General features: G+C 40.0%; 1 protein-coding gene across 1 annotated transcript; it reads left to right on the top strand.

The window, feature by feature from the left end:
- Window positions 1–24,950, top strand: CNGA3 (cyclic nucleotide gated channel subunit alpha 3). The gene is given in 13 exon segments (XM_086615741.1): window positions 1–101; window positions 7,121–7,237; window positions 9,908–10,087; window positions 11,702–11,755; window positions 16,755–16,877; window positions 18,986–19,093; window positions 19,995–20,101; window positions 23,543–23,674; window positions 23,677–23,978; window positions 23,980–24,105; window positions 24,107–24,398; window positions 24,401–24,616; window positions 24,619–24,950. Coding segments are annotated over 13 exon segments (2,190 nt in total).
- The last annotated feature ends 1,126 nt before the right edge of the window (window positions 24,951–26,076 follow it).

Below are 26,076 nucleotides of genomic sequence, written 5' to 3'. Positions count from 1 at the left end.
ATGGCAAAAATCAACACCCAGTACTCCTACCCTGGCATGCAGAGACTGTCTGTCAGAACTACTGATGAAGATATTGAAAGGATTGAAAATGGCTGTATCAGGTAATATATTCCTTTTATCACAGTCGAGAAGACAGATTACTGCATAGTTTGTGGCAATTCTCTAGTTCTGCATTATGGGAGTGTTATATCATGATATTGTTGACCCAGTGCACTTAACTGACTTAACCATGTAGATGCAAAGTACAGAAGAGACAGCGACAGGAAGGTTCTCATGGCTTGCAGTTTTGAAACCAGAATCTGTATTACCTCAGGAATAAACCCCATTTTCGCACCACAGAATGATAGAATCATTTAGATTTCTTTAAGATCGAGTTCAACCATTAACCTAGTGCTGCCAAGTCCACCACTAATCCATGTCCCTAAGTGCCACATTTACACGTCTTTTAAATAGCTCAGGGCGTGGTGACTGCACCACTTCCCTGGACAGCCTTTTCCAATGCTTGACAGCCCTTTTGGTGAAGAAATTCTTCCTGATATCATCAGTGGCTATTACATCAACTCATTAAAGAGAAACACAGATACCAAAGTCCGTGCTTCCCACAGAGTCTGTGGGGTTTGGTGAAAAGGGGATCCTCTCAGTGCCATGCAGTGAAAAGCCTCAGGAAGTTTGTTTGTTTTTAAAGTAGCTCCTGCAAATTGCTTAGTTCCTGTGATAGGGAACATTTGTCGTGTATAAAGATTATTGACATTTTTGTACTGGCTTTTCAGAGCCTCTCACTGTGCAGTGGAATTGTAACAGTTTCTTTACATTCACCTTTCTCTGTTTTGACAGTTTTAAAGTGGCTGTTTAAAAATGTGCCAGGGAGCTTGCACTTAACATTCTACGTGGTACGGGTCAGTTGTCTAGTCTGGGCAAACCCTGCTGAGCCTGCAGGAAAGTGTCTGATGATCCACAGCACCTTTACAGACTGGAAAAACTGTTCTGCTTTTGACTTATTACGGTCAACCACCTCCACTATGTGGACCTTGTCAGACTGTCTTTTGCTGTTCAGATGTGTTTCTGGACTAGAGCACTCAAAATCTTGCTGGGCTGATAATTCTGGATTGCATGCCCCTAGCATCTGGTATGGACGTGCTCCTTGTCCTGTGTGAATTGGTCCTTTTTTTTCTTTCTGCTTTGCTTATGTGGTACCTTCTGTCATGTAGGTATACGTACACTAGTGAAAATGGAGCTGCTTTTATTCTGCACAGAATGGCTTGCTTGACTTAGTTATACTACCCCATGGTCTCCTCGGGGAGATTCGCAAGATTTTTGTCCCTTTGTCTCCATTTACAGTGATATCTCAGAAACAGGGAAGACACAGATCGAAATGAGCCTTTCCTTTTTTAATGTCCTTTTTGTAGAGGATATAGATGATTGGCGGCTCACGGAATGGGTGAGGGATATGACAGTATGTAAATGTAGACTGCAGTCATCTGCAGTTTCAGAGGCAATGACTTGCTTATGATAGATAGAGAGACTGAAATATGAATTGCACTTCATCGTCATGATGATGATGGTCTTGAAGAGCCGTTTATTTAAGAGTTTGCTGTTATCAGCATAAATTACAGGAGTTCATAGATGAGTAATAAGATACAATCTCTCTGTATAAAAGTGATCTCATATTTAAGGTTTTTGGATTGCTGAAGTGATTTCTAGTAAGTGTATACAACGCCTTTGTAATACCACTCAAAGAATTCTGATACACATTTTTTAAATTCAGATTTGGTTTAGAATATGTGTATACCAAAATAGAGATCCCATTCAAAATTTTAGCCCTTTTTTGTCTTGTGGCAAAGTATACAACTATAGACATTGGAAAAAACCACAGGTTTTCTAAAGTAGCAGCATTTCTCCTTTGCCTTTATCTTCCTCCAACTCCTCCTCTTGGCTATAGTTCAACAAAGCAATTAAGCACATTACTTAGTTCTCATTAAAGTCAGTGGGTGTTAAATTTATGCTTAATGCTAAAGATGTGCTTAAGTGCTTTTTTGCTGTGGAATGAGATGCTATCAAGGAAAAGCATTCACTGAAACAGTTAACACAAAGCTGCTGGGCGTCTTTAAACTGTCATTCTCAATTATGCTGGAGTAGGTGATTCATATGCCTATATTCTTGCAGTGTAGCGTGCTATAAAGTTGGTCCATTTTGTTAAAACAAAAAATCAACAGAACAAAAAATAACAAATGAGTCTTCATTTTTAAAATCCAGCCTCTGTATAGAAACAGTTCAAATAGAACAGACAGCATATTAACTTATAGACACAGTTGGAAGTAGGATTCACCTGTGCCATGTAGACATGTGGATTTCAGTGTCTTCATGTGAATAGGGGTCTTAAGTCCCTGCTGTCGTGCTGTCATCAGTGGAAATGTAGTCAGTACTGATAGTCCGTGGAGCCTAGGAAACCATTCAGCCTACCCTGAAGTTGAATAGCTCTTCAGGCTCGTTTGGCTGTGTTGATTATGAGAGGCATTTAGTTGCATAAAACAGGCATCTAAAGCTAGTTGAGATACTGTAGAGTATCCGAAGCATTTAGCTGGGACTGGTGGATATGAGGTGAGAACTGTGTGCTCTGGAGAGGTCAGATGACGTATTTTGAGGTATTCCAAATGGGACTAGACTCCTATATTGAGGCAACTGAATCAAGCGCTAAGATGACAATTGACTATAATGGCTACTTAGACATTCACTTTATATTAGAAATCCTAATTTAGGTTACTGCCATCTGGAGCCAAATCCCACCCTCCAAGTCTGGCTCATAGTCATTCCTCAAAAGGGCTTCAGCAATTCCTGTTTAACTAATCAGAACTTCAAAACAATTACTACTAAATGAAAATTCTGGATTATTTGCATGCATTTTAGGTGGAAATGGTATTCTAGGGTTTCCTTGAGGACCTTTGTGCAAATTTAGAGCCAAATTCAGTCAAGACAAGGGACAGTGTACAGAGCAGGTGACGCTGTAAATATCCTTCTCAGAGCTTACACTGCTAGATACCACGAAAGCATGGGAATAAATTGGCCTTTAGAGAGCTGAAGAGGCATCGAGCAGAAACCTCTGTATCAGTGAGTTTTCTCTAAGATACAGTGACATTGCTACCCCCATGGAAATAAAATATTTTTCAGCATAACCCAAGGAGGCACAATCATCTGCTCATGTTTCTGCTTTGTAACCTGCTCTCTGTTTCTTGACATGCTCCATATTCTCCTCTCATGTTGATTTTAGACCATGTAACACACTTGGATAGTAATGGCAGTGGCTGCTGTTTCACTGCAGATACTAAACAAGCTTATGGAGTCCAGATGGGAATGAATCTGTGTGTCTTTGTTAAAATAAAATAAAAACTATGCCACATGCATTGAAGGTGTTACATCAAAAGTCCCATCTGTAACTGTCCCTCTGCATCAATATAAAGCCAGCTGACAATTAAGGCCTCTTGTGTTATCTGAACAGGACTGAGTAAAGTCAGGATTGAGTATATAAATTTTATAAAAGAGATTTATAATAATGGAAGAAGGGGTTCATTTTAGATTTACCTTTTGATTTGCATTTGTGTGAATTAAAGTGGAATATATTTGTGATTGCTGTGTAAAATTGGACAGGTCGTTTCATAAGAGTTGCCCAGTGGAGTCCTTTCTGTATTGTTTTCTGATCCTGTTGCAAATATACATAAGCTCTATTTGTAAAAGTGAAATGCAAGCACTTTAGTACTGTTTCCACAAAATGACCTTGATTTTCCTGAGTTGTCTACACACTTTCTATCTGCAACTTTTTTTGTGAGGGAAACCTGAATTTATGTACGAATTGCTGTATTTAGTTATAGCATAAACCTAGTTGTAGAAATTCTTGATGCACATATAGAGTAATCAAAAAATAGTTTCTTAAAAACAGTCAAGCAACCAAAATAAAAATACAGACTTCACGATTTCACTACTTGTGTCCATAATCCACCCAGTTTGATTCCAGCAGTTGAGTGTTGAGAGTTTTGCCTTTTTTTTTTCCTACATACTACCCATTTTTCACTGAAAGTGTCTGGTCACCTACTGGTAAGAATCTGACCAGAGAACAATTTAAATGATGAGAAATTTTTAATTTGTTTTATGGGACACTGGATCAGGTTGGAAGGTGTTCAGTCAGGTGACATTAAGCATGTCATTATATTTCACCTAGATTAAAACATTTATTCAACATACTTCTGGCTCCAGACACCAAAAGCCGTACCCTGGATTGAAACCACTGGGTTTTAGAGGGTGCCATTAAGTGCTCTGTAGCTAGAGGATAGACAGTTGGTAAAACTCTTAATGTTACAGACACACAGAATATGACGAGCCTGTGTAGGGACAGTGGAGCACAGCTTTCCATACTGCTGAGGAGTATGGAGATGATGATCATGCATACGAAGCACTTAACAAATGATGTACTTAGCAAGTATGCCTCTATGCTGGTAAGTGGAGCTAGTAGGACAGTATTGCTTTTTAGTACCTGATCTAGCTTTTTTAGAGCTCACTCAGCTCTCTCTGCCCTCTTCTGCATTAGCTTCCTAGGCATTTACTCAAAATAAAGCTGAGCTCCTCATTCTTAGCCTTTTGTTTATTGTCAGCAGATGCCCAAGCACAGCAATGTCAGTAATAAAGGAGTCTGGGACTAAAAAAGTGTACAAAATTGAAATAGGAAGGATAGTTAACAGTGCATTTTGGATAGCAATTTTCAGCTGCTGCTTGGCTCTTTTTCTCACTGATAAACCAGCACAGTTATATCAAAATAGAACATCATGTGATGTTTGTTTCATTTCAGCATGCTTATAGAGGCTAATAAAATTGAAATAGTCTCCTGAGACTTCAGAAAAAGTCTGATTGGCCTGATTTCCTGGGCCCGACCTCTGTGTAGGGTTTTCTTGGACTGACAGAGAATGCACTCTGACAATCTTTTTTCTTTTTTTTAAATTCTACTTGGAAGGATACCTGAAGTATTTTAATCCATATTTACTTTGTTTTCTGTATTACTATTCACTACTTTGTTTTCTGTCCCTTGCATTTAATTACCTGTATTTAGAGTAAATATAACAACTTGATGTACAGCCACTAAAAGCAGTTGTGTTACCGCAGCTTAGTGAGATGCTCTTCATTATCCGAGTCACTGAAGGTGCACAAATTTCTAATCCATCCAAACAAGAAATAAAAGATACTAGCTTAAGCCTCCACGAAAGGCTATTTCTGCAAATTACAGTTTATTTTCACATCTGAATTGTGACACCTAAAATTATTTTCTAAGAACTCCCACTATCTTCTTTTGAAAAGGTATTTTCAGGACTCAAAAATAGTAATAATTGGTAAGTAAGAACAGAAGTAGCAATATTAGAATTTATACTGTCGAAGATCACACAAAGTGTGTATTTTTCTGTGAAAAGGAATAGAAGGACTTAAAAACAGCCATAGCAGTGCAGTCTAAAAGACTGACTTGTCCAGTATCCTTTCTCCAGCAGGACTGTAGGCAGATGTTCCAGGAAAAAGAAAAAGAAGTGAGCAAACTGCAAGTATCTTCAGCATACTTTCCTCTAATACTATCCCAGCATCGAGCTCAGGAGACTTGTTGAGCTGTACATGGGCTCTGTGTATCTGGTAATCCGTAATGGATTTCTGTTCCATGAGTTTGTTCATTCTCCCCTAGAAGCCGTGTTAGCTTTGGCATCCACAATATTTTCAGCACCCACAACATAAAGTAGGTTATAAAAGTTTTTCAGTATTAAACAGTGTCTACTGGTGTTTTCTTATGAGAAGAAGAAAACAGTTAACCAGTTGAGAATTCTGGAAGTGGCAGGACCTCTTTTTTAGCATTGTTCTTTGTGTAGAAATAATAAAGTTTTAATTCTCTGTTTGTCAGTTTCTCAGCTGTGAGCACACACAAAATTGAGTTGCTAATTACCCTTTTGTGAACGTTCAAAATGCTTTGCCAGTTCTTAGGGAGATACTGCAAGTATTATTATAGTCAGTGTTTTCCCTGGCAATACAGATTAAGAGAGTCATGTGAAAGTTCTTGTTTGCGTTACAAAGAGGGAAGAAGTGATCCTTAATCGATATGACAAAGTCTTGTAAAAGTGAATACTAACGAATGAAAAAGGCAGAGAAAAGTCTAGGAGTCTTTAAAAAATATCCAGAGTAAGCTGTGATAAAGTTCAGGTTCCAGTGAAGTCAATGTCAGAACTCCCATTACTGAAAGATGAGGCTAAAATTTCATCTATTTTTCTCAAATGCTGATTACGTCAGTGCTAATAAGTAATCTTAAAATTACTGGAACTCGTGGGAGTTGGCAGACCCTGCACATAGCTTAATGTTACAATCACTGTCTGCAGTTGTGTGCCACTGGGCTGCTGTAGTGTTTTCCGTGCGTGGCAGTAGCCTGAGGTGCCTCATCTCATCGCTGCCAGAGCAGCCCTGAAGATCTGCAGCCTGTTTTGCTGTGCAAAAGGTGAAGTTTTCGTTACAAAGTGAGCAGCGTTGGGGCTGCAGTTGTGCAGCTGGTGGCAGCAGGCTGGTAAGAGCGGCAGTGATGCTGCTGTGAAATCACTGCTTTCCCTTTCAGTCCAACCAAGAATGAAAGCAGAAGAGATGCCTATTTGCTTGAAGTCACGAATAGGAACTGCACTGGTAGAAATTCCAGACTGTTAAACCCAAACTATATCTAGGAGAACAACACTGAAAAAAGCAGCAGGCAGTCACTTTAAAGCCCACTGGGGATGACTTCCATGTTGAAGGGAAGCTGCTGGTGCTTTACAGGAGGTGTTAGAGTAGAAAACATGCTACCCATGATTATGTATCTGCACACCAGAGCAGTACTGATCAGTAAGGAATCAGCTTCTGAGCTTGCTGGAATGGGTGGCAGAACCTCCACTGACCTAATTTCATGTTGGATGGCTCCAGAAAAGTAGGAATATAAGCTTAGCTCAATGTTTATCAAATGTACGCCACATTACTAGGATGGGGACAATTTGCTGCATTGTTTCCTGATGTAATGGAAAGAATCAGATGAGGGGGAGTCTACTGGAGATTGTATGGGACATTTAAAAAAAATTTGCTTTTGCAGAACCCATTCACTGTGTGAGGATGCATCTTCAGAACTACAAAGAGTCATTTCTGTGGAAGGAAGACATCTATCTGAAACTCAGACGAGCTCATTCACGGGCAGGGGAGCAATGGCAAGGTAATGTACTAAGTAATACCATCTCTAGTAATAAATTTAACCTCTTGAAAGAGACTGGTAACAATTTGGAGGCAAAGTAAAAAGAACCATCACTTTCCAAGGAAAATAAATGGAGTCCAGCTGAAGAAAGCCTATAAAAAGTAACAGAAGCTGCTTTTAACCTTGATTCTGAACTCGTCACTTACTCATTGCTAATAAAAACTTTAGAATCCTAGAGATGCTGAATGAGCTCGCACAAATTAGTATGAATGAAAAAAATAAATTATTTTTACATGATCAGATCTGAGAATATATTGAATGTTGAGGAAATGCATGAAGTGAGGTCAGACTGTGAAGTAAATGGGTAAATGTTTGGTTCTGGCTGATAGTTGGTGCAGTGTTTGTTTCCTGTCAAATAAGACATGATGATTGTTCTGTTGTTGGTAGATGGCTCTGGCAAGGGAGGAGACAGGGGCTTTTGTGTTGAGAGTACAAGAGTTTCTCTCAGCTTTTAGAACCCAGTTGTGTTTATAATGGATTCAAGTCAACCATTTGCTTAAGTCATTTGCTTTACCAGGACTTAAACATAAACCTGAAGTGGAGCTTCAAAAACTTATTGTGTCTGCTTTAAATATTTCCAGTTGAGACCGCAGAGCTCTGTCTTCAGATACAATTGTTACTCACAATACAGACTATACTCAGTTTAAGCATACTTTATTTCACAGAGCAAAGAAAAATATTGTTATAAAGCCAGAGTAATTTAAAGGGTTTTGTTTTATACTTCTGCCTTTTGGATGACGGAGAATAAACTTGTTTTTCCCTGTTTGATTGTCAGATAGTGACACCACTGCGTGTGGATTGCAAAGTCTGCAAGAAGTTGGTTTTAGGTGGAAAACATTTATAGGTGTGTGTTTTGTGTGAACGTAAAGCACATGAATATATAAACTAATATTGAGAACTTCCTTTTTAATCTTTTTCAGGATAGTTTGAATTACACACGTGTGTAGCTACAGTTACTTATGCTTTGAACATACAAGGAAACCTGTGATGCACACACGAATGCTTAGCAGTTTAAGTATTATGGTCATATAATATGCCTCTCGAATGCAAATTCTCAAGGATGGTCTTCACTGAGAATTTTGCTTAGAGATGTAAAGGACAAAAATGTGAAAATAATATAGCATGGCAGAAATCAGAAAATTCTATTTCTTTGTTCAAATAAAGAGGCTCTCAATCTTATTTGGTAAAATATGTTTGCTCCTTTACTAACAGGTCTCACCAAAATGCTTTATCTTCTAATGTAAGAACATCCGTTTTGGTAGTCCTTATGTGAAAGATGAGTTCTGCTCAGGCAAAGAGAAAAATTCTGTAGCTTAATTTTATGCAGCATTTTTTGAATAGAATGAGTAATCTTTTAAATAATCTTAGACTTTTATGTGGAGCTTTTTTTTTTTGCATTCTTGGTAGCCTTTGAATTCTTGTAATTGTTGAAATTTGTAGGTATATATATGATGCTATCTCGGTATAGTGCTGAAGAACGAGAAATATGTTTTTATAGTTTCTGACATGTGATGTTATTCTTGCCATTTTTGTCCTTTTTATTTCAGAGTAAGAGAACCGGGGCAAGATCTATAAGGAGGTGTAATTAGGCCCTTGAGAACTGTAATCAAGAGGCAAATGTACTTTACCATAAGGTTGAAGTTGTTCATATCAACCTCTTTGTGGATTCTGAGCATGTGTAATACTAGCCAATGCAGAGAGAATGTAAAGAGCTTTCCTTGAGTAGCCCAAGGTCTCTGTAAGCAGTTAAGCATTGTTCAGGATTTCATTATGCTGTTTTCGAGGCCAGGTCTGGGAAACCTAAATTAACACCACTTTTGTCCAAACTAGACTACTGACAGGAAATAATATGTTATATTGTGTGAGTAATAAATATAATCACTTTTGTAAAAAGTCTCCATTATTTTCAATTTTCCAGAAACACATTTCCTTTTGAACTTTGACAGGAAACATTAAAGGGTTCATAATGTGAATTAGTGGGAAGAGAAAAAGATACATAATGATACAATGATAAATTAATTATGTTGTCATGATTTTTTGTTTACCTCATTTCAGTGCTCTGCTAGAAATTTAGGATGAGGAAATAGTGTTTCCTATGCAGTAGGCAGGTTTGTATGTGATAGGCAATTAGTACATCTGCAGACAGACTCTTTAAAATCATGGAGAAAGCGGCTGAATTTTTATCATTCCTTATTTCAAAGTCCATCCTCCCTCACTAACTATGCAGCTTTTGTTTCCCCTGTGTGTACCAGCCTTGAGCATGTAATCCTGTGAGTATTTTATATCTCCTAATTCTGTCAGTCCAGGATTCTCCAATATCCCATAATGTCAGAAGTTTGTAAGAACTGCTTGATTTGCCTCCACTTGGCAAGAATATTCTTCTCTTGCTCCTGCGGTGCTGCTACAGTGGACTAGGAACTGCTGTGTGAGATAACTTCCTGATCTTCTGCAAAGGATGATGTATGAAACTGTGGGAAGTGACTGAGTTCACACAGTTAATCCATCAAGTATAATTTTGTGGCAAGTGGAGAAGTGGAGAAGAATCCTCCTGGGCTACTCTTTGTGGGGATGATTTAAGCGATCTGATGTTCTTGTTTAATTCAGTCAATGTTGTATGTCTCTTCCATGCAGACTATCACGATTTGTCATATCTGTGAGGTCATGGGCCACAAGACATTTGCATCATGAAGACCAAAGACCTGATTCTTTCCTAGAGCGTATCCGAGGACCAGAGCTCATCGAGGTGTCCAGTAGGCAAAGTAATATTCGCTCCTTTCTGGGTATCCGTGAGCGGCCTGGAGGAGTAAACAGGTAAGATGATGTGTTTATACTTTAAAGAGAGATGACCGAGGTGATGGTATTTTCTTGGTAATTAGGATGTAAGTTTTATTTTAAGAAAAGGGTAAGGAGCTTAGCATGGGAGGTGAACAGAGTATCTAATGCTGCCCAGGAATCTTTGCGTAACTGAAGTATTATGGCTGTCAGCAGACTTTCTCCTTCCCCCTCAAATGTACTGTGGCAAAGATCCTGAGGTAAAAGATTTTGATTGTGCTGCTTCAGGCAGAATGGTTTCTCAGAACTGGAATTTTATCATATGCTACCTGTGCAAATTGATGTCGCTAAACTCCTCTCCACTGAGGATGAATGCTATTTCTATTTCAAGAATCTAGTTGTGGTTTTTCAGAACATTCACGTTATGCACTTTATCTGCGAGTGTTAGGAGACTCCAAAAAGCAGTTGTGCAAAACATGTCATAGCTTTGTTGCACCTACTCAGGAGATAGGCTACTAACATTACAGAAGGCTTCTGATGCAGAAATGAGAAAATCTTTTGGCTGCTGACTTAACTTATTAGCACATACTCAGTTGTTGGTATGGAAGACAGGTTCAGTCTTAAAATTTTACCGATAAAACAACAGAGGCTCGCAAGAGAAACCTTTATGTGTTTACAGTCTTTTGACTTCGTCAATTATTATTACTTTGTAAATATATGATATAATGTTTTAAGTTTAACTCCAGCTAAAAGAGGAAAATTAAGTCCCAAGACAAAAGTTGACTTTCTGTTTGGCATTACATTTTGAAGCATAGACTTTCTTTTTTTTTTTTTTTTGGCATGGTTAAAGATTGGTAGGTAAGCAAGTTACAAATTGATTTGTTTCAAAATCTCACCTAGTAATATGGATTAAAGCAAGAACCTTTGAAGGGCTGTGCATGATACAGGTTACCTTGATTTGCTGTGGGCTAGCACAGCCTTACTATCTTCAATTAGTCTACTCCTTAGAAATTCAGTTCAAAAGCACATTTTGTTGAATTAGCCAGACTGCTGTCAGATTTTTCAGACATCTGGATCAGTAGCGACTGCAGATTCAAAGTAGTTAGAGAGGACAACATTGACCCTGGGCCAGCAAATCTCTGTGTGAGGCTATTAGAAGAAGTGAATTTGGAAGCATCCATCCTTGCCTTCTCAGTTTCATGCTGTTGCCATGTGACACTAACTCCCAGTTGTTTTATCGTGAAGGCTTAATTCTGCAGCAATGGTAGGGATGGGATGCTTGTTACTTATCCAAAAGCCTTGGCACTGCATCTGTGAAGAAGACTTGAAAGGATTGATGAAAGCTTAAAATAGTAGCCAAATAAGTACAGGGCTAAAAATAGTGAGATGCATGTTGCCATGCACTCATACGCCTGAGAACAAGCTTCAGACATCAAGTGTGGTCAAATGTGTATGCCAAGCACACAATAAAAAGAAACTGGTGCCTTGAAATAGTTACGCAAGAGGCTTATCACTGCAGTCAAAGTTGACCTTCCTAATCTTATCAGTGCACATGTGAGAAGCTAGTAAGTCAGTCCATCATGTCTGTAAACACGTGTATGAAATACCAAGAGTCTTTACACTCTTTAATGTGTTTTATTTAACTTGCTGCAGTCACTGGCCCTTGGCCAGGTTTAATGTCAACTACAGCAACAACACCAACGAAGAGTAAGTACTGATAACTTCCAAACACCTTTCTACTACTAGCTCCTTCTCTTTTTCCCTTTCCAGCCTAGTAACATTTGTAGTAGAAACTCCTTATCTCTTCCTAAGCCTTTCCTAAAAATATGGTTTAATTATAAAGATCTAGTTTTCTTAGTGTTAAAAGCATCCTTCACTCTCCCTGTGAACTTCTTTTTTTCTGAAGTTACCCTTAACCTCTCAAAGAATGACTTTGATTAAGCATTTAGACCCTGCCTCCTCTAGATCAACTGGCTGATTTTACTGCATTGCAAATTGATTTATTAATTCTTCAGTTTTTAAATGAGATTCATGTATTCATTTCTTAACAGTCCCCTTTTGCAAATCAGGTGCCCCAGAAATTTCAGGTTGTCAAATAAGAATTGGGTACTGATCCGGGTACCAAGAAAACACTTGTGTGTGCAGTCTAAATGAAATCTAACCATCTTTTAAAAATGTTTGTTTCAGTTCAGCAGATACTGTTGGTGTAGAAGTAGAGAGAGTGACAGGTAACATCATAAGGCTTGCATTGCAATGGAAGCTCTGACAGAAGCGGTCCTTTGGAGTCTGTTTTATATATTTGACAAGATGTTTCACAGCGTTACACCAAAGAGAAATCTCTTGAAAAGGTGAAGAGCTCCTGTAATTTAAAATCTCCTGACACCAATGCTTGTTGCATGTTTTAGACCACAGCTGTCTGAAGACATATCTGCTCTGTAGCATCCAATAGCAGATCTGTTCTGAGACATAATGATAGTTAATTTTTTCATTGCTTTCCAGATGAAATCAAAAATTAAAAATAACTAGGACAGTTCCTGATTATGACAGAAATACTTTCAGGAAACTCTTGTTTTTTCGTCCAAATAGCTCCATCATGGACTAGCTCAAACTGTACATTTTAAAAGATGCTGCAAAACCTTCGTGCATGTACCTGAACAAGAGGTCTTCCTGTTCCTGAAGCAACTTTTAGGTTTGGTTTGCATAACTTTTATTAAAAAGGAAATCAGTGTGCAGTGAACAGTGACAGAAATGTGCAGAATTCTATTTAGACTGGTATAAAAAAAGGTGCTGAAAGCCTGGAGCCTAGCCTGCTAGTCAGAGCCCAAAGGACTGATTAGGATGGAAATACTGCTTTCTTACTCTTTTTCTGACAGTGACTCATGTACCCTGGGCAAAACTTTCATCCTTCCAATGTTTCATTATTTTTAAATGAAGACAACACTTGTCTGTCTACCTGCCTGACAGTCTCAAACATACTTGATTTGCAAAGTACTTGACAGATGAGAAATGCAAATATTTGATTAATTCAAAGACTATAACTATTTTTATAGGGGCTGATGAAGACATTTCTAAGTCTGAAGATGCAAACTCCTTTTAATATGCTGGAAACACAGAATTGGATGCCACTGTATTGCTGTGAAAGAGGACAAGCCCAAACAGCTGTTTTATTAGTTCCTCGACTCAGTTTACTCAGTAGCACTGATAAAGGAAAAAAGATGCAGATCTTTTGCAGCTTTGGGTTTTCCATTATGTTAAAGACCTAAGAGTGCCTGGTCTTGCAGAACTGTAGGTGATGCTTTCAAGTCTTTGATTATGGCCAGCCTTTTCCTCTGAGTGACTTCTACCACTAGACTATAAGTAGGTGGGAGTGTGGTAAGTTGGGAGTTACCACAATAGAGAGATGAACAGAGGCCATAGAAATGGAAGAATCTTACTTAGAAAGATAGCTGTACTTGACAGTTGAGTTTGTAGGAGATCTCAGGCCAGAGAAGAAAGAAGCATTGGCATTAGATGCTGTGTGAAATAACATTTTTCTCTTTTTTAAAACAAAACATAAGAGGAAGTTGACATTGTCAAAATATTCCTCCAAAGTTCACCACGACTGAGACTTTTTGATTGATTCTCAATCTCAACCTACTTTTCCCTGCATAACAAATCCATAAGTGTACAGTGGCTCTACCCTTTGAAAATTATGTTTACTTGTAGTCCTTCCTTTCTGGTAAGAATGCTGGACATTTGAAGTATTGAACTATGTTAATGCTAACAACAGCAACTGTGAATTGGCCTTTAGATCAGGCACCGTGCATAGTAATGTGCAGTGAAATCCTGATGTTTTTTAAATAGGAAGGAGTTTTTGGGGCAGATTTGAAAGAGAAGCCATAAAAGTCTGAGGAGGATCAGTGGCAGAGAAATAAATACATGAGTGGCAGTTCCCACTGCTGTGTAGAAATCAGCCTTGGTAAATGAAAATCTGTTTCTTTGAATTGAGATGCATGTAGAAATAGATGAGTCAATTAAAAGGTTCTTTTCTCCTCCTAAGTTATAGTCCCTTACAGTATATGATTTTAAAGGTTTCAGTGCAGTTGGTCAGCATGGTAGGTATTTCCCTGGATATAGAAGAGTGTAGGAGCTCATCATTTTTTAGCAAACAAGTCTGGGCTTTTCCAAATTACATTGTGGTGCTGCATCACTGTCTAAGGGTAAGAATTGGAACAGGTGCTCATTGCTGATAGGTGAAAGCTACTAGTAGACCTATTATATTTACCTTAAAATTGGTGACTGTTGTCTTTTCCCTTGGAGTACTTCTTTCTCCCTGTAACAGGCACATTCTTAGACAGGACTGCCATCCACAGCGTAGACTTTTTCTGCTCGGAGTAATACAAGCAAGTGTACATGAAAAGTGCAAGTGAGGTCCCTAAACTTTTTACCTGTTGGTTCAAATCCTGTAAGCAGCACTTTTTCAACTGTTATTAGTGTTCTGTCTTTGCCGTGGGATATTGCTGTCATTGAACTAATTTGTCCTTTGTTGACACCAGTGCAAGGAGAGAATCAGACCTAATCTTGGCAGTTCAGAGGAGAACACGTAGCTCCCATAGGAGCCGGAATCCATGGTTTTCATCCGAAGCAGACCTTACGCATAGAGAGTTATGTTTATATATGCATTATCCACATGCACTGTAGTGTCAGGAGCATTTAGGCTTCTCTGTCTAAGCAGTGGAGACACTTTCTGCTTCAAGGAATAGAGAAATTTCAAATTCAAAACAGGGAGATCTCAGATAATGGATTTTCTATGTGTGCAAGTGAGTTCAGTTCTTCAGCTTACGTGATTCTGCCCCTCTACTCTGCTCTCGTGAGACCCCACCTGGAATACTGTGCTTAGCTCTGGAGTCCCCAACACAAGAAGGACATGGAGCTGCTGGAGCGGGTCCAGAGGAGGGCCACAAAGATGATCCAAGGGCTGGAGCACCTCTGCTATGAAGACAGGCTGAGAGAGTTGGGGCTGTTCAGCCTGGAGAAGAGAAGGCTCCAGGGTGATCTTATAGCAGCCTTCCAGTACTTAAAGGGGGCCTACAGGAAAGCTGGAGAGGGACTTTTTCCAAGGGTATGTAGTGATAGGACAAAGGGCAATGGCTTTAAACTGAAAGAGGGTAGATTTAGATTAGATCTAAGGAAGAAATTTTCACTGTGAGGGTGGTGAGGCACTGGAACAGGTTGCCTAGAGGAGTGTGGATGCCCCATCCCTGGAAGTGTTCAAGGCCAGATTGGATGAGGCTTTGGGCAGCCTGGTGTAGTGGAGGGTTTCCCTGCCTGTAGCAGGGGGGTTGGAACTAGATGATCTTTGAGGTCCCTTCCAACCCAAACCATTCTATGATTCTGTGATTCTATGATTCTTGACCAAAGCATCTAGCAAATTTATCTCTAATATTAAGTGTTGACAGAATCTTAGGAAAGATGTTAACTTTCTGCAGTTTTAAAGAGGATGCGTGGGCCTATCTGCAAAAGTTAGCATCGCTCATAACTCTTCTGTTCAAACACAGACAAACCCAAGAATGGGGGAAGTCAGTTCCATCTTTGTATCTGGCTTAACACATTCTAATATGCTGAAGGCTGTACATACTTAACAGTATGAAACTCCATATCTGGAATTAAATCTTGCAGCTTGGGTCTGTGCTGGATACTATGGAATGTTAAGATATAATTATGTTAAATGGTCCATATTTTATTTTATTGCATGAAAAGCAATTAATAAAAATGGGGATGATCATGAGTCCATTAAGTCTAGGAAAAATTCTCATTGTTTTTAGCAAGGATGGAACTTCATGCTTAATGCTCAGCCTTTGAATACAGTAGCAATCAAATACAGGCAGGGCAACTTGGACGTGGCTCCTCTGACCAAATACAGACACCTGCATCTGAACTAGGCAACCAATTCTTCCTTTACAGTTGGTGGAAAGAAAAACAAGCTTTTAGGGCACAAGTCATCTTGTAGATATGGACTATGCGATATGGATATGTATCTTGTAGATACAGTAGTTCTCTACTATAGAGATCTAAAATGGTTGGCTTAATCACGTTGACTATAAAGCATTTATAAAATGACTTCTATGTAGTTAAATGAGACACACCTCTTTGCTCTACATTTGCTGCTTTTGTTCAGACATGGACCGAGATTCTTCTCCAAGGCAATTGTTGAAGCCAGAGGTAATTAATTAATTATAGCTATGTTGGTTTTAAAGAATGATGAGAGGAAATTCAGCCTCATTTCATTTAATTACCATTAAAGCTTCAGACAGTCACTATGAGGTTTTGGATGTGCAAAGAATGTTGACAGTTCGTTACGCCATTTCAAGTTCTATTATAATTGATAGATTTCTTTTTAAATGCCTGAGTTCTAAAGCACGAAACAAACTGGAAGCATTTAATTAAAATCAGCCTGGTACACTGATGTCTGAAAAGGTCAAGAAAGCGTGGGTAACTAATGCACAGAATCAGCCAGCTGGTTATCTGTCATAATGGTGTGGTGGTGTCAGATAGAGAGGCCTCAGCACATAAACCATTTTTACCAGTTGGATGAATGGTTCCACTGAGAAACCCTGTCCTACCCTGTCTGGATTGTAGTCTAGTTTCCTGTACCTCAACATCCACCCTCTCCCTTAACTGCTAGAATATTGGTAATAATTGCTAAGCCTTACATTATGTTGCACAGCAAAAAGGAAGAAAAGAAAGAGGTTAAAGAGGAGAAAAAAGAGGAAAAGAAAGAGGAAAAGAAGGAGGAAAAGAAAGAGGAAAAGAAAGATGACAAAAAAGATGATAAAAAAAAGAAGAGTAAGTATAAAGAATGAATGTGTGCTTATAACACATTTCCTACACTACAAAGCATGGTATGGCATTTCATCATGCCACTTCCATGACAATTTTTGTTCTGTAGGTTGCAGAATGTTAGCCTGTCAAATCTTTAATACCTTTTCCCCTTTAGAAAGGTGCAACTACTCAACAAACTTGTTGCATCTTTAAGGCCTGTGTTTAGACCTGTCATGAACACCTTCGTATGTCAGTAAAAGGGAATTCGGATACGTCTGGTTACTTGGATTTGCTGTTGAAGATCACCTTTTTACTATGTAGGCCTTTTAGGATAGCAGCCTGGTTTGCAGACCTGCACAGGCTTTTCATTGTTCCAGAATGTCCATAATGATACAGTGCAGGTGAACCAAAGTCTGGTTCGGATAAAGAGCAAAAATCTTACATGTAGAAAATTACAGATTTACTAATAAGTTTAGTTATTACACTGACTAGCATATTTAATTACTCATTACTAGTGATTACTACAGTTTGCTTCTGCTGATTAGGAGCTGCTGCATTTCTGCAATGAAATGAGATAATTTGAATGCTTTTGACAGAAATGGATCTTGCTCTTGTTTTGTTCCCTCAAAGCTGAGCCAAACACAGTACAATTTAGTATTACCAGTCATTAAAAATAACGATAACAGATAAAAGAGAATGCATTTCAGTGGGCCTCACAGTTAAGAAGTATTAGAGTAACATACTGCAAGTTTATATGTATGTATATGGTGGCCATGTGCTATGTAGGCATGGGGACATACAGTTAGGATTTGCTTCCAAATGGAATCTATTTGATCTCAAGATCTTGACTTTCTTAATCAAAGCTTTGTTTGGTTAGAAAGCCTTTGTTCTCAGGATTCTCTTTCAGCTTCAATTACTGTGTAGTGAGAGCCTGAGCTTTGCAGTAGCTTAAAACGTTTCAGCAAAGAAAATAAACATTTTAATGTCTATACTCTGTCATATGAAGACCACATTTCATGGTCACCAGTTTTGAGGTGTTGACTAGTTTTTTAGAAGAAATGGCTGCAAACGTTTTGTGAAGATGGCAAAGTAAATACTTTTTAGATTAAAGGTGCTTCCTTCACTAACATTATCATGTGGACATTCAGCTGACAGCAGGGATAATGCCAGAAATGCACACAAATATGAAGTAAATTATTGTTTCATTTTAATATATTTACCTTCTTAGAGATTAGGAGAAGTCACACAAATACATATCCAAGCATTACCCAGTCACACGTTCCCCGAACTATTACACAGTTCACAGATCACACTATCACATGTTGCTGTTGGAGTGACTTCAGCTGTGGACCTCACCATCCACTAATATGTATTTCTGCTGATTACCTACAACATGCCTAATTGCTGTGTGTTCCGTATCAACCTTTCTTGTGCTGGGGAAGGGGACTTCTGAGCATACTCTCTACCCGTGCCATTAGCCATGCTGTTCTTTAAATCTTCTTTAAATTCCAGGTCTGTATGCTTCATTTAGCATCTCTCACTGTTGTGAGGCCTAGGGAGCCAGGACTGTGAATGTGTGAAATTTGCTTTTACATAATTATAAATGTTTTACTTCTGGACACACACTATATGTATGTATGCACACACAGAGTCTTACTTGTGTAAACATGTATTTGAATATGTGTGTTTTACTTGTTTAAATGTGTGCTCATACAGTCATTTCCATAATAGGATTTGCCAAAAACATCAAAATAAATCTGCAAAGGAAGGCTCTTTCTCTAGCAATGGACCATAGCCTTCTAGCTGGAATGATAATAAGAAACATGTAACTTACTTTTTTTTATTTTCAGTGAGGCTCATGTGCAGAAAGGCTGTGGTTTTCAGCCTGGGCAATGTGAATGTCTGTGGTTTTGTTTCTGCTCTCACTTACTTTAAAGTTGGGTGAAACAAATAAATAGACCATATCAGATGGGATGAAGCTAATATTTGGTATCTCATCTGGAGCTGCCTGCATGAATGCTTTCTCTTCTTAGGCAGCTGTGAGTTCATTGTGAGATGAGCAGCCTCCAGAAGAGGGAGATCCAGCAGGTCACTTCATTACATTTCCAGTGTAAACCTGTATGTTTTCCTTTCCAGGAAGAAAAAAGAGATCTTTGTGATAGATCCTTCAAGCAATATTTACTACAACTGGCTGACCATAATTGCAGCACCTGTGTTTTATAACTGGTGTATGCTAGTGTGCAGGTACGGATTTAAGTTACTAATGATTTTAGGTTTCAAATTTAGTGTCTCGTTACGCTTCCTATGTAAATCGTCCTCTTCCCTCCCTGTGGTATCTTTGCCGTGACTTATCTGGAAGATTTACAGTTCATATACCCTTAGGGATACATGGTACACGTACCACTGGGAATAGGTAGCCAATTCTATCTTTTTGTCTGAAACCGATGTGACTCGCAACTGGCATCCTGATGAGCGCTGGCAGTGCGTGGCCTTTGTGTGCCACCTGCTGGCTAGCGGTAGCCATGTGCCTGGGCCACTGCAGGCTCAGCAGCCACTACGAGAGATCGGTCTTCTAATCACCCTGTAGAGAACAGAGGGAGGGGGTGTAGGCAGTGTTAGGTCATCTTAAGTTAATATCGTGCATCTATAGATGCTTGAAGAACAGGAGGATTTTACTCAAGTATTTATTTTCCCTTGTAAAATGTGGAAATCTGTTTGACTCAAAGTAATGGGGTGCTTTGGAAATCATTCACCTGGGCTGTCTCAGATGGCAGGGAGAGATGAGGATGGCTTGTCACTCAGAAACAAATCTTTTATTTGGAAATTATCTTAATGGAGATGTGTATCCCATGAAATCTGATGCATATTTAATTGTAGGGATATGTGTATTCCTCCATCAGTGCACTTGCGTGGCATATGTGTGGTTGAGTTTTGCTCCTCATCTAAACACCTTTGCATTCTGAAAGATCCTAGTGTCTGTTTAGACATAGCTTGAGTGTGCAGATGTCTAGGATGGAGTTAGGCTGCCCTTAATTTTTCAGTGCCCTTCATTTTTAATGTGCACTAACATGCTGCTAGGACACACATTGCAAGTGTGCTTACACAGTTGATGCAGTTTATTTTTTTTTAATCTTTGTTTCTTTAGAGCCTGCTTTGATGAGCTACAAATTGACCATATTAAATTATGGCTGTTCTTGGATTATGCCTCTGATGTCATCTATGTTTTTGACATGTTTGTCAGATTCAGGACAGGTGAGTCTGAGTCTTTCTGGGGTTTACAGTGTTTTCAGATACAGTGTGGATATAAAGGCTGGAAGCAGAAATTCCCTTGTGGGATCTGACTAGCATAGTGACCTGTCTCCAGCAGAACCCAACAGTGGAGGCTTTGGGAAGATGAAAGTGGCTGACCAGCTTGAATTGTTTTTAGGCTGGACATCCCAACACCTGCACTGCACTTGTCGCTAAATTCAATTCTGTCAGTGCTTAATAGACACGCCGAGCGCCGACTGAACAGCCACTGTAACAGGTTGCGTGGGGAAGGGAGAATAAGGCACTTTGCATGTCATGATCGCTCTGTGCATGATGTATTGCTTGTGCTCATTAGGTTGGGCAAGAAACCAACTGCACCCCACAAGTGCTGCTTTCTTAGCCAAGTTGTGCAGCATCCTGCCTAGAAGTGATTATTGAGTTGGTCAAGTGCAGGACCTGGCACCCATCTCAGCCTCCAGTCTGCAGCCCTTTGCCTGAATCCAGCAGTGCTGCCCCTCTGCCACCAGCTGTATTTCCTGCAGCCTCTGCAAGGTCCTGGCTGGGCCTCCCGCTGCCTGGTGGTGGTGTAGGCTTAACCCAGGAGGGCGGTGGTATGGGATTTACCCAGGAACCTCTGCTTAGGCCCTGCCTTTTTGAAGGAAGTGTGAACCTAAAGCATCTGTGAGGCCCCTGTCATGTCATTCGTGAAGTGGTTCTCTTCAGCTTCCCATCTCTGTTTCTGTAGTCCAGACAGGCTGAGAAGGTTTTATATTTGAGTGTGCCCAGCTGACACAGATTCTGGCCTTAAAGGGATATCTGTTTTAAACTAAAAAGGGTCATACAGGTCTAAGAAATGACATACAGCGATCCATACCATTAAATTGCTAGAGCAGTCCTTGGTGTACATTGGTGCATGCATTTTGGTCTGTGCTGGCTGGCAACTCCCTCAGGCAGTGTCTGGGCACAGCTGGAAGGACAGCAGAGGCTGGGTGTTATTCATGGTGTCATTTTTGGAGGGGCTGAGAGAACTTACATGTGAATAGAAGCTGTCATGATAGCTGGTCTCAGGGCCAGAAAAGGTTTCCTAGCTTATTCTATTTACTGGTACGGATGCAGCCCCAAAATGTCCCTTGAAAGGGTCCAAGACTGCACTGATCATTGTAAAAATGAGAGTTCTTTTAAGTCTTTGATTTTTACATTATTTTATTTTTTCTTTTTTTTTTTTAAATCATTGCTGACAGCTTGACATTAATTATGGCTTGTGACAAGCTGTAAACATAATTACAAAACAGAGGCTAAAATGCTGTCACATTAAGAAGCACAAAACTCATGCAAGCCAAATTCTTAACTTAGCAAGTACTTTGTTCAACAGGAAAGTCTATTTCAAATAGCAGCCTAATCACAAGACTGCTTGGTGCAGAGTGGGGGGGCTTCATCTTCTTTATGTAGTTAAAATATCAACTGTGCCAAATACATTTTTCTCTACAGTTACATCTCTTACTGTAATGGGAAAGAACCAAGCAGAAAATGGGCATGTTCAGTCAATGCAAGTTATCAAATCTCCATGAGCTGTCCTGATAACGACTGTATGGCTGTTAAAGCATGGTTAGGAGGTTGCTTTGCAGGCCCGGATTGGAATTGCAGAATTGCCGCAGAGGTCTGAACGCTTCAGTGCAGGGGTCTGCTGCAGTTTCAGGCACTCGAATGAGGAAGTCACTTCTTTTAGGGCTGAAATCTTTGTCTGCCCTCTTAACCCCTCCTGGCTCTGCCTGTCTGCTGCCTTTTCCTGTAAGTCTGCAAGGTCCATCTGCCCTGGGACAGAGGTCCTGAAAGCCTTTGGAGAAGAGTGTGACTCCCCACTGTCTAAGGGCAAGGACTGGCTTTGAACGGGGCTCTAGGTAGCCTTGCAACTACAGTGATCCACGTCACCTTCTCTGTGGTGCATTCCTGTCTAGCTGCAGGGCCAGTTTCACTGTGTTTCACCTATTTGGTGACTGTGCACTGTGAAGCAGAAAAGATTTGTGTCTCTTAGCAGCTCGTCATGTTTAGCATATCTTGTGTTTTGATGCTTTCAAAAGGTTTTACTATAGGACTCTAGTTGTGCGAGAGCACAAAAAAGAGCTGAGGGGCTTTATCTCCCTTCCATAGGAAGGCACTTGTAAAATTATTTTTAAAAATTATGTGAATCAGAATAAAATGAGTTGCATAGCCAACTTTTCTGATTAGGTGCATAACATTGTTATTAAGGAAATATTGACCAGCTCTTTCAGCAGTTTCTGGGAGGTAACACATTCATGGCACAGGAACCACTTCCATTTGTAGTCACCATTGGTTTTCAGATACTCCAAGACAGATACACACATATACATGAGGCAGCTGTACAGATACTCCCACATTCCAGAAGTACAGCTATGCCGTGTAGGACAAAAGGAATGTAGCTTCCTCAGCAGATGCTTCCCTGAGAAGCTGCTGCTTGTAGATTGCTAAGGGATTAGCAAAATGTGATAATCCCTGATACACAGGGAATGTTTTCTTTTCTCTCAGTCATCTTTCCCTCCTGATTGGCCTAGTGGGCCGACAGTTGGACATCTCCACTTGCAATTGCAGCAGTGTATAGGCTGTTCCTCTGGAACATTTTCAATGCCTTGAGCTTTCAGAAGTACAAAACAGCCCTGCAGCTGTACTTCTCAGGCAGCCTTTCTATGAGAACTCTTACACAGATGCTGTTTGCTTTACGGTCTCTTACTGCAGTTTATGTCTTCTCATAATTTTTAAAATCTAATACTGTCCAAAGTATTTTTAATATTAATGTACAAAATTCTCCTTAGTAGCGCTCTCGCTAGAAACACAAAACCAGCATAAACCATTCTCCCCAAATGAAAAGGAAATCCTGTCACTTTTAACATGGGATACAAAACAAAAGCATGACTGAGAGAAAAAAAAATGGATTTCATTATCTCAGGGGTATCTATACTGTTCTGAAAAAGTTTACAACAATCATTTATACTTACTTATTCTTGCTGTTTATTAAAAATATTCCACTGATTTATACACAATTACTTAACACTTGCTTAACTCTAGTCACGAGTCATGCCAATGATTTGTGAAAAATGTGACATTTGAATCTCCCCTTTATTTTGCCAAGATACCTAAAAGACAAAGATACAGCTGTCCCAGCATAGAGTGGAAAACTGCGGGAGCACTGTGGTAATAATAAAGTCATTGCTCTACATCATTATGTATCAGCTTTGAAATTGGAGTATTTACATTTGCAATTAATATTTTCATTAAATGAACTCAGAGTGTATCGATGTCTGTGTGCATAACAGTACAAGTGTTAATGTTCTCAGGTAGCTGAAATGTGAGTCACTCAGTACTGTTGATGGTAACTCTGAACTGTCCTTTTATTCTAACAAGTAAAATATGTATTTTTGTTCTTTGAAGGCTTCCTTGAACAAGGCTTGCTAGTTCAGGATGAAAAGAAATTACGAGATCATTATACCAAAACTCTGCAGTTCAAACTGGACGTGCTGTCTCTTCTGCCAACAGACCTGGCATATTTGAAGTTTGGTTTGAACATCCTGAACTGCGATTCAACCGCTTGCTGAGGATTGCTCGTCTGTTTGAGTTTTTTGACCGTACAGAAACCAGGACAAATTATCCAAACATGTTTCGCATTGGAAATCTTGTCTTGTACATTCTTATCATCATCCACTGGAATGCATGTATATACTTTGCAATTTCGAAGCTCATCGGATTTGGAACGGACTCTTGGGTCTACCCCAATGTGTCCATTCCAGAGTATGGGCACCTGTCTAGAAAGTACATTTACAGTCTGTACTGGTCAACGCTCACACTGACAACCATTGGAGAAACACCTCCCCACCGTGAAAGACGAAGAGTATCTCTTTGTTGTCATTGACTTCCTGGTGGGTGTGCTCATCTTCGCTACCATCGTTGGTAACGTGGGCTCCATGATTTCCAACATGAATGCCTCCAGGGCAGAGTTTCCAGGCCAAAGTGGATTCCATTAAACAGTACATGCATTTCCGAAAAGTGACTAAGGATTTGGAAGCCAGAGTTATTAAGTGGTTTGATTACCTCTGGACCAACAAGAAAACAGTGGATGAGAAGGAAGTTCTCAAAAATCTGCCTGATAAGTTGAAGGCTGAAATTGCCATCAATGTCCATTTGGACACACTGAAGAAAGTGCGTATATTCCAGGATTGTGAAGCTGGACTTCTCATTGAGCTGGTGCTGAAACTGAAACCTACGGTCTTCAGTCCTGGGGACTACATTTGCAAAAGGGAGATATTGGGAGAGAAATGTACATTATTAAAGAGGGGAAATTGGCTGTGGTGGCGGATGATGGCATAACCCAATTTGTAGTCCTAAGTGATGGCAGCTACTTTGGTGAAATCAGCATCCTAAACATCAAAGGTAGCAAATCTGGCAACAGGAGGACAGCCAACATAAGGAGTATTGGTTATTCTGATTTATTCTGCTTGTCTAAGGATGATTAATGGAAGCCCTCACAGAGTATCCAGAAGCCAAAAAGGCACTGGAAGAGAAAGGGCGACAAATTCTGATGAAAGACAATTTAATAGATGAGGAAGCAGCAAAAGCAGGAGCTGACCCAAAAGACTTGGAAGAAAAAATAGAAAGACTTGAAACAGCTCTGGATACGCTGCAGACGAGGTTTGCGAGGCTCTTGGCAGAGTATACCTCATCTCAACAAAAGGTGAAGCAGAGACTTGCCAGAGTAGAAACCCGAGTGAAAAAATATGGTAGTGGTACCTTATCAGTTGGAGAAGCAGAGGCTGAAAAACAGGAGGAGGAGAAAAAGCAGTAATGGAGTATTTTTGTTTCCTCATTTACTGGAGAAGGTTGAAGCATGTGAAAGCCATAAATGTATGTAAATATATGTGTGCATACATAGACATGATTATTTTTATATGAACTCAAGAGAGTGGTTTTTAGCATTTTTAACTGAAGCAGTATTTGCTTGTAAATAGACCATTATCACCACCTTCTTAGGGGGAGATTTGGTCTGGGATTTGGGTACTTTTTTGTACTGGGAGTGGATTTCCTACAAGTCATGCTCAGAACGTCTATTCTGTATGGTACGTGTAGGTCTTGACACATTGTCTCTTCCCACGCATATTGCGTTGAGCAGGCATTGCACTTAAAAGTAGAAGGGGTTGGGGTTTTTTAAGGGCCTAAAAATATTTCTAGGGTACCTATACCTTGCTACCTTCTTAGCTGATTAAATGCATGGATGCACGTCTGGGCTTCTCAAAATCTTGTTGTTTCACAGTGAAGCATCTGCGCCAGCAGTTGGTCTGCAGCTAAACAGCAGCAGGTACGGGGCCTGTGCGGTGTAGCCCTGCACAGGTATGGGATAGCCATGAATCCAGCTGCGTTAGGCTGGTTTCTTTCTAAGGAGCTGGGCTCTGCACAAAGGACCATGCAGACAGAGTAGCAGTGCCCATCCATGTCCTTTCCGGCATGGTCTGCCACAACTGATGCTGCTCTGCAACTGTGTTGCTTGGGGAGAGAGTGGGAAATCCCGCCTTATTTTTTTTAGGTGCAACCCCATCCACACTGGTAAAGCCCTCACTTGGAAGGGAATCCCTAAAAGCTCCCTGGTGGAAGGCGTCTGTGGCACTACGGCTTCGCTAAACCTGGGAAGAGAAAAAAGGGCCCTGGTGCATTCAGCTCCTGTATGTAGGGTCTTGAGTGAATTCCCTGTCAGCAAGTGGGCAGTCCCAGAGGGAGGATAGGAAGAAACCTGCCAGCCAGCCAGCTTGTGTCTGCAACAGGGTTTCTGCAGGGCAGGGAGAACAAGCCCTGTGTGGCCAAGTCATTCCTGCTACAGGGCCTGTGTTTTCGTCCTCTTTGTTTCGTTTAATGACGCCTGCTCCACCTCCCTTCGCTATTTACTGCCAGCTTTTTTCCAAGTGGTTGTTGCACTACCC

This window comes from Tauraco erythrolophus, chromosome 1, assembly GCF_009769465.1.
Source record: "Tauraco erythrolophus isolate bTauEry1 chromosome 1, bTauEry1.pri, whole genome shotgun sequence".
In the NCBI taxonomy this organism is placed as follows: Eukaryota; Metazoa; Chordata; class Aves; order Musophagiformes; family Musophagidae; genus Tauraco; species Tauraco erythrolophus.
Note: the sequence above shows the minus strand (reverse complement) of the source record. Positions and strands in the feature narration are given on the sequence as shown.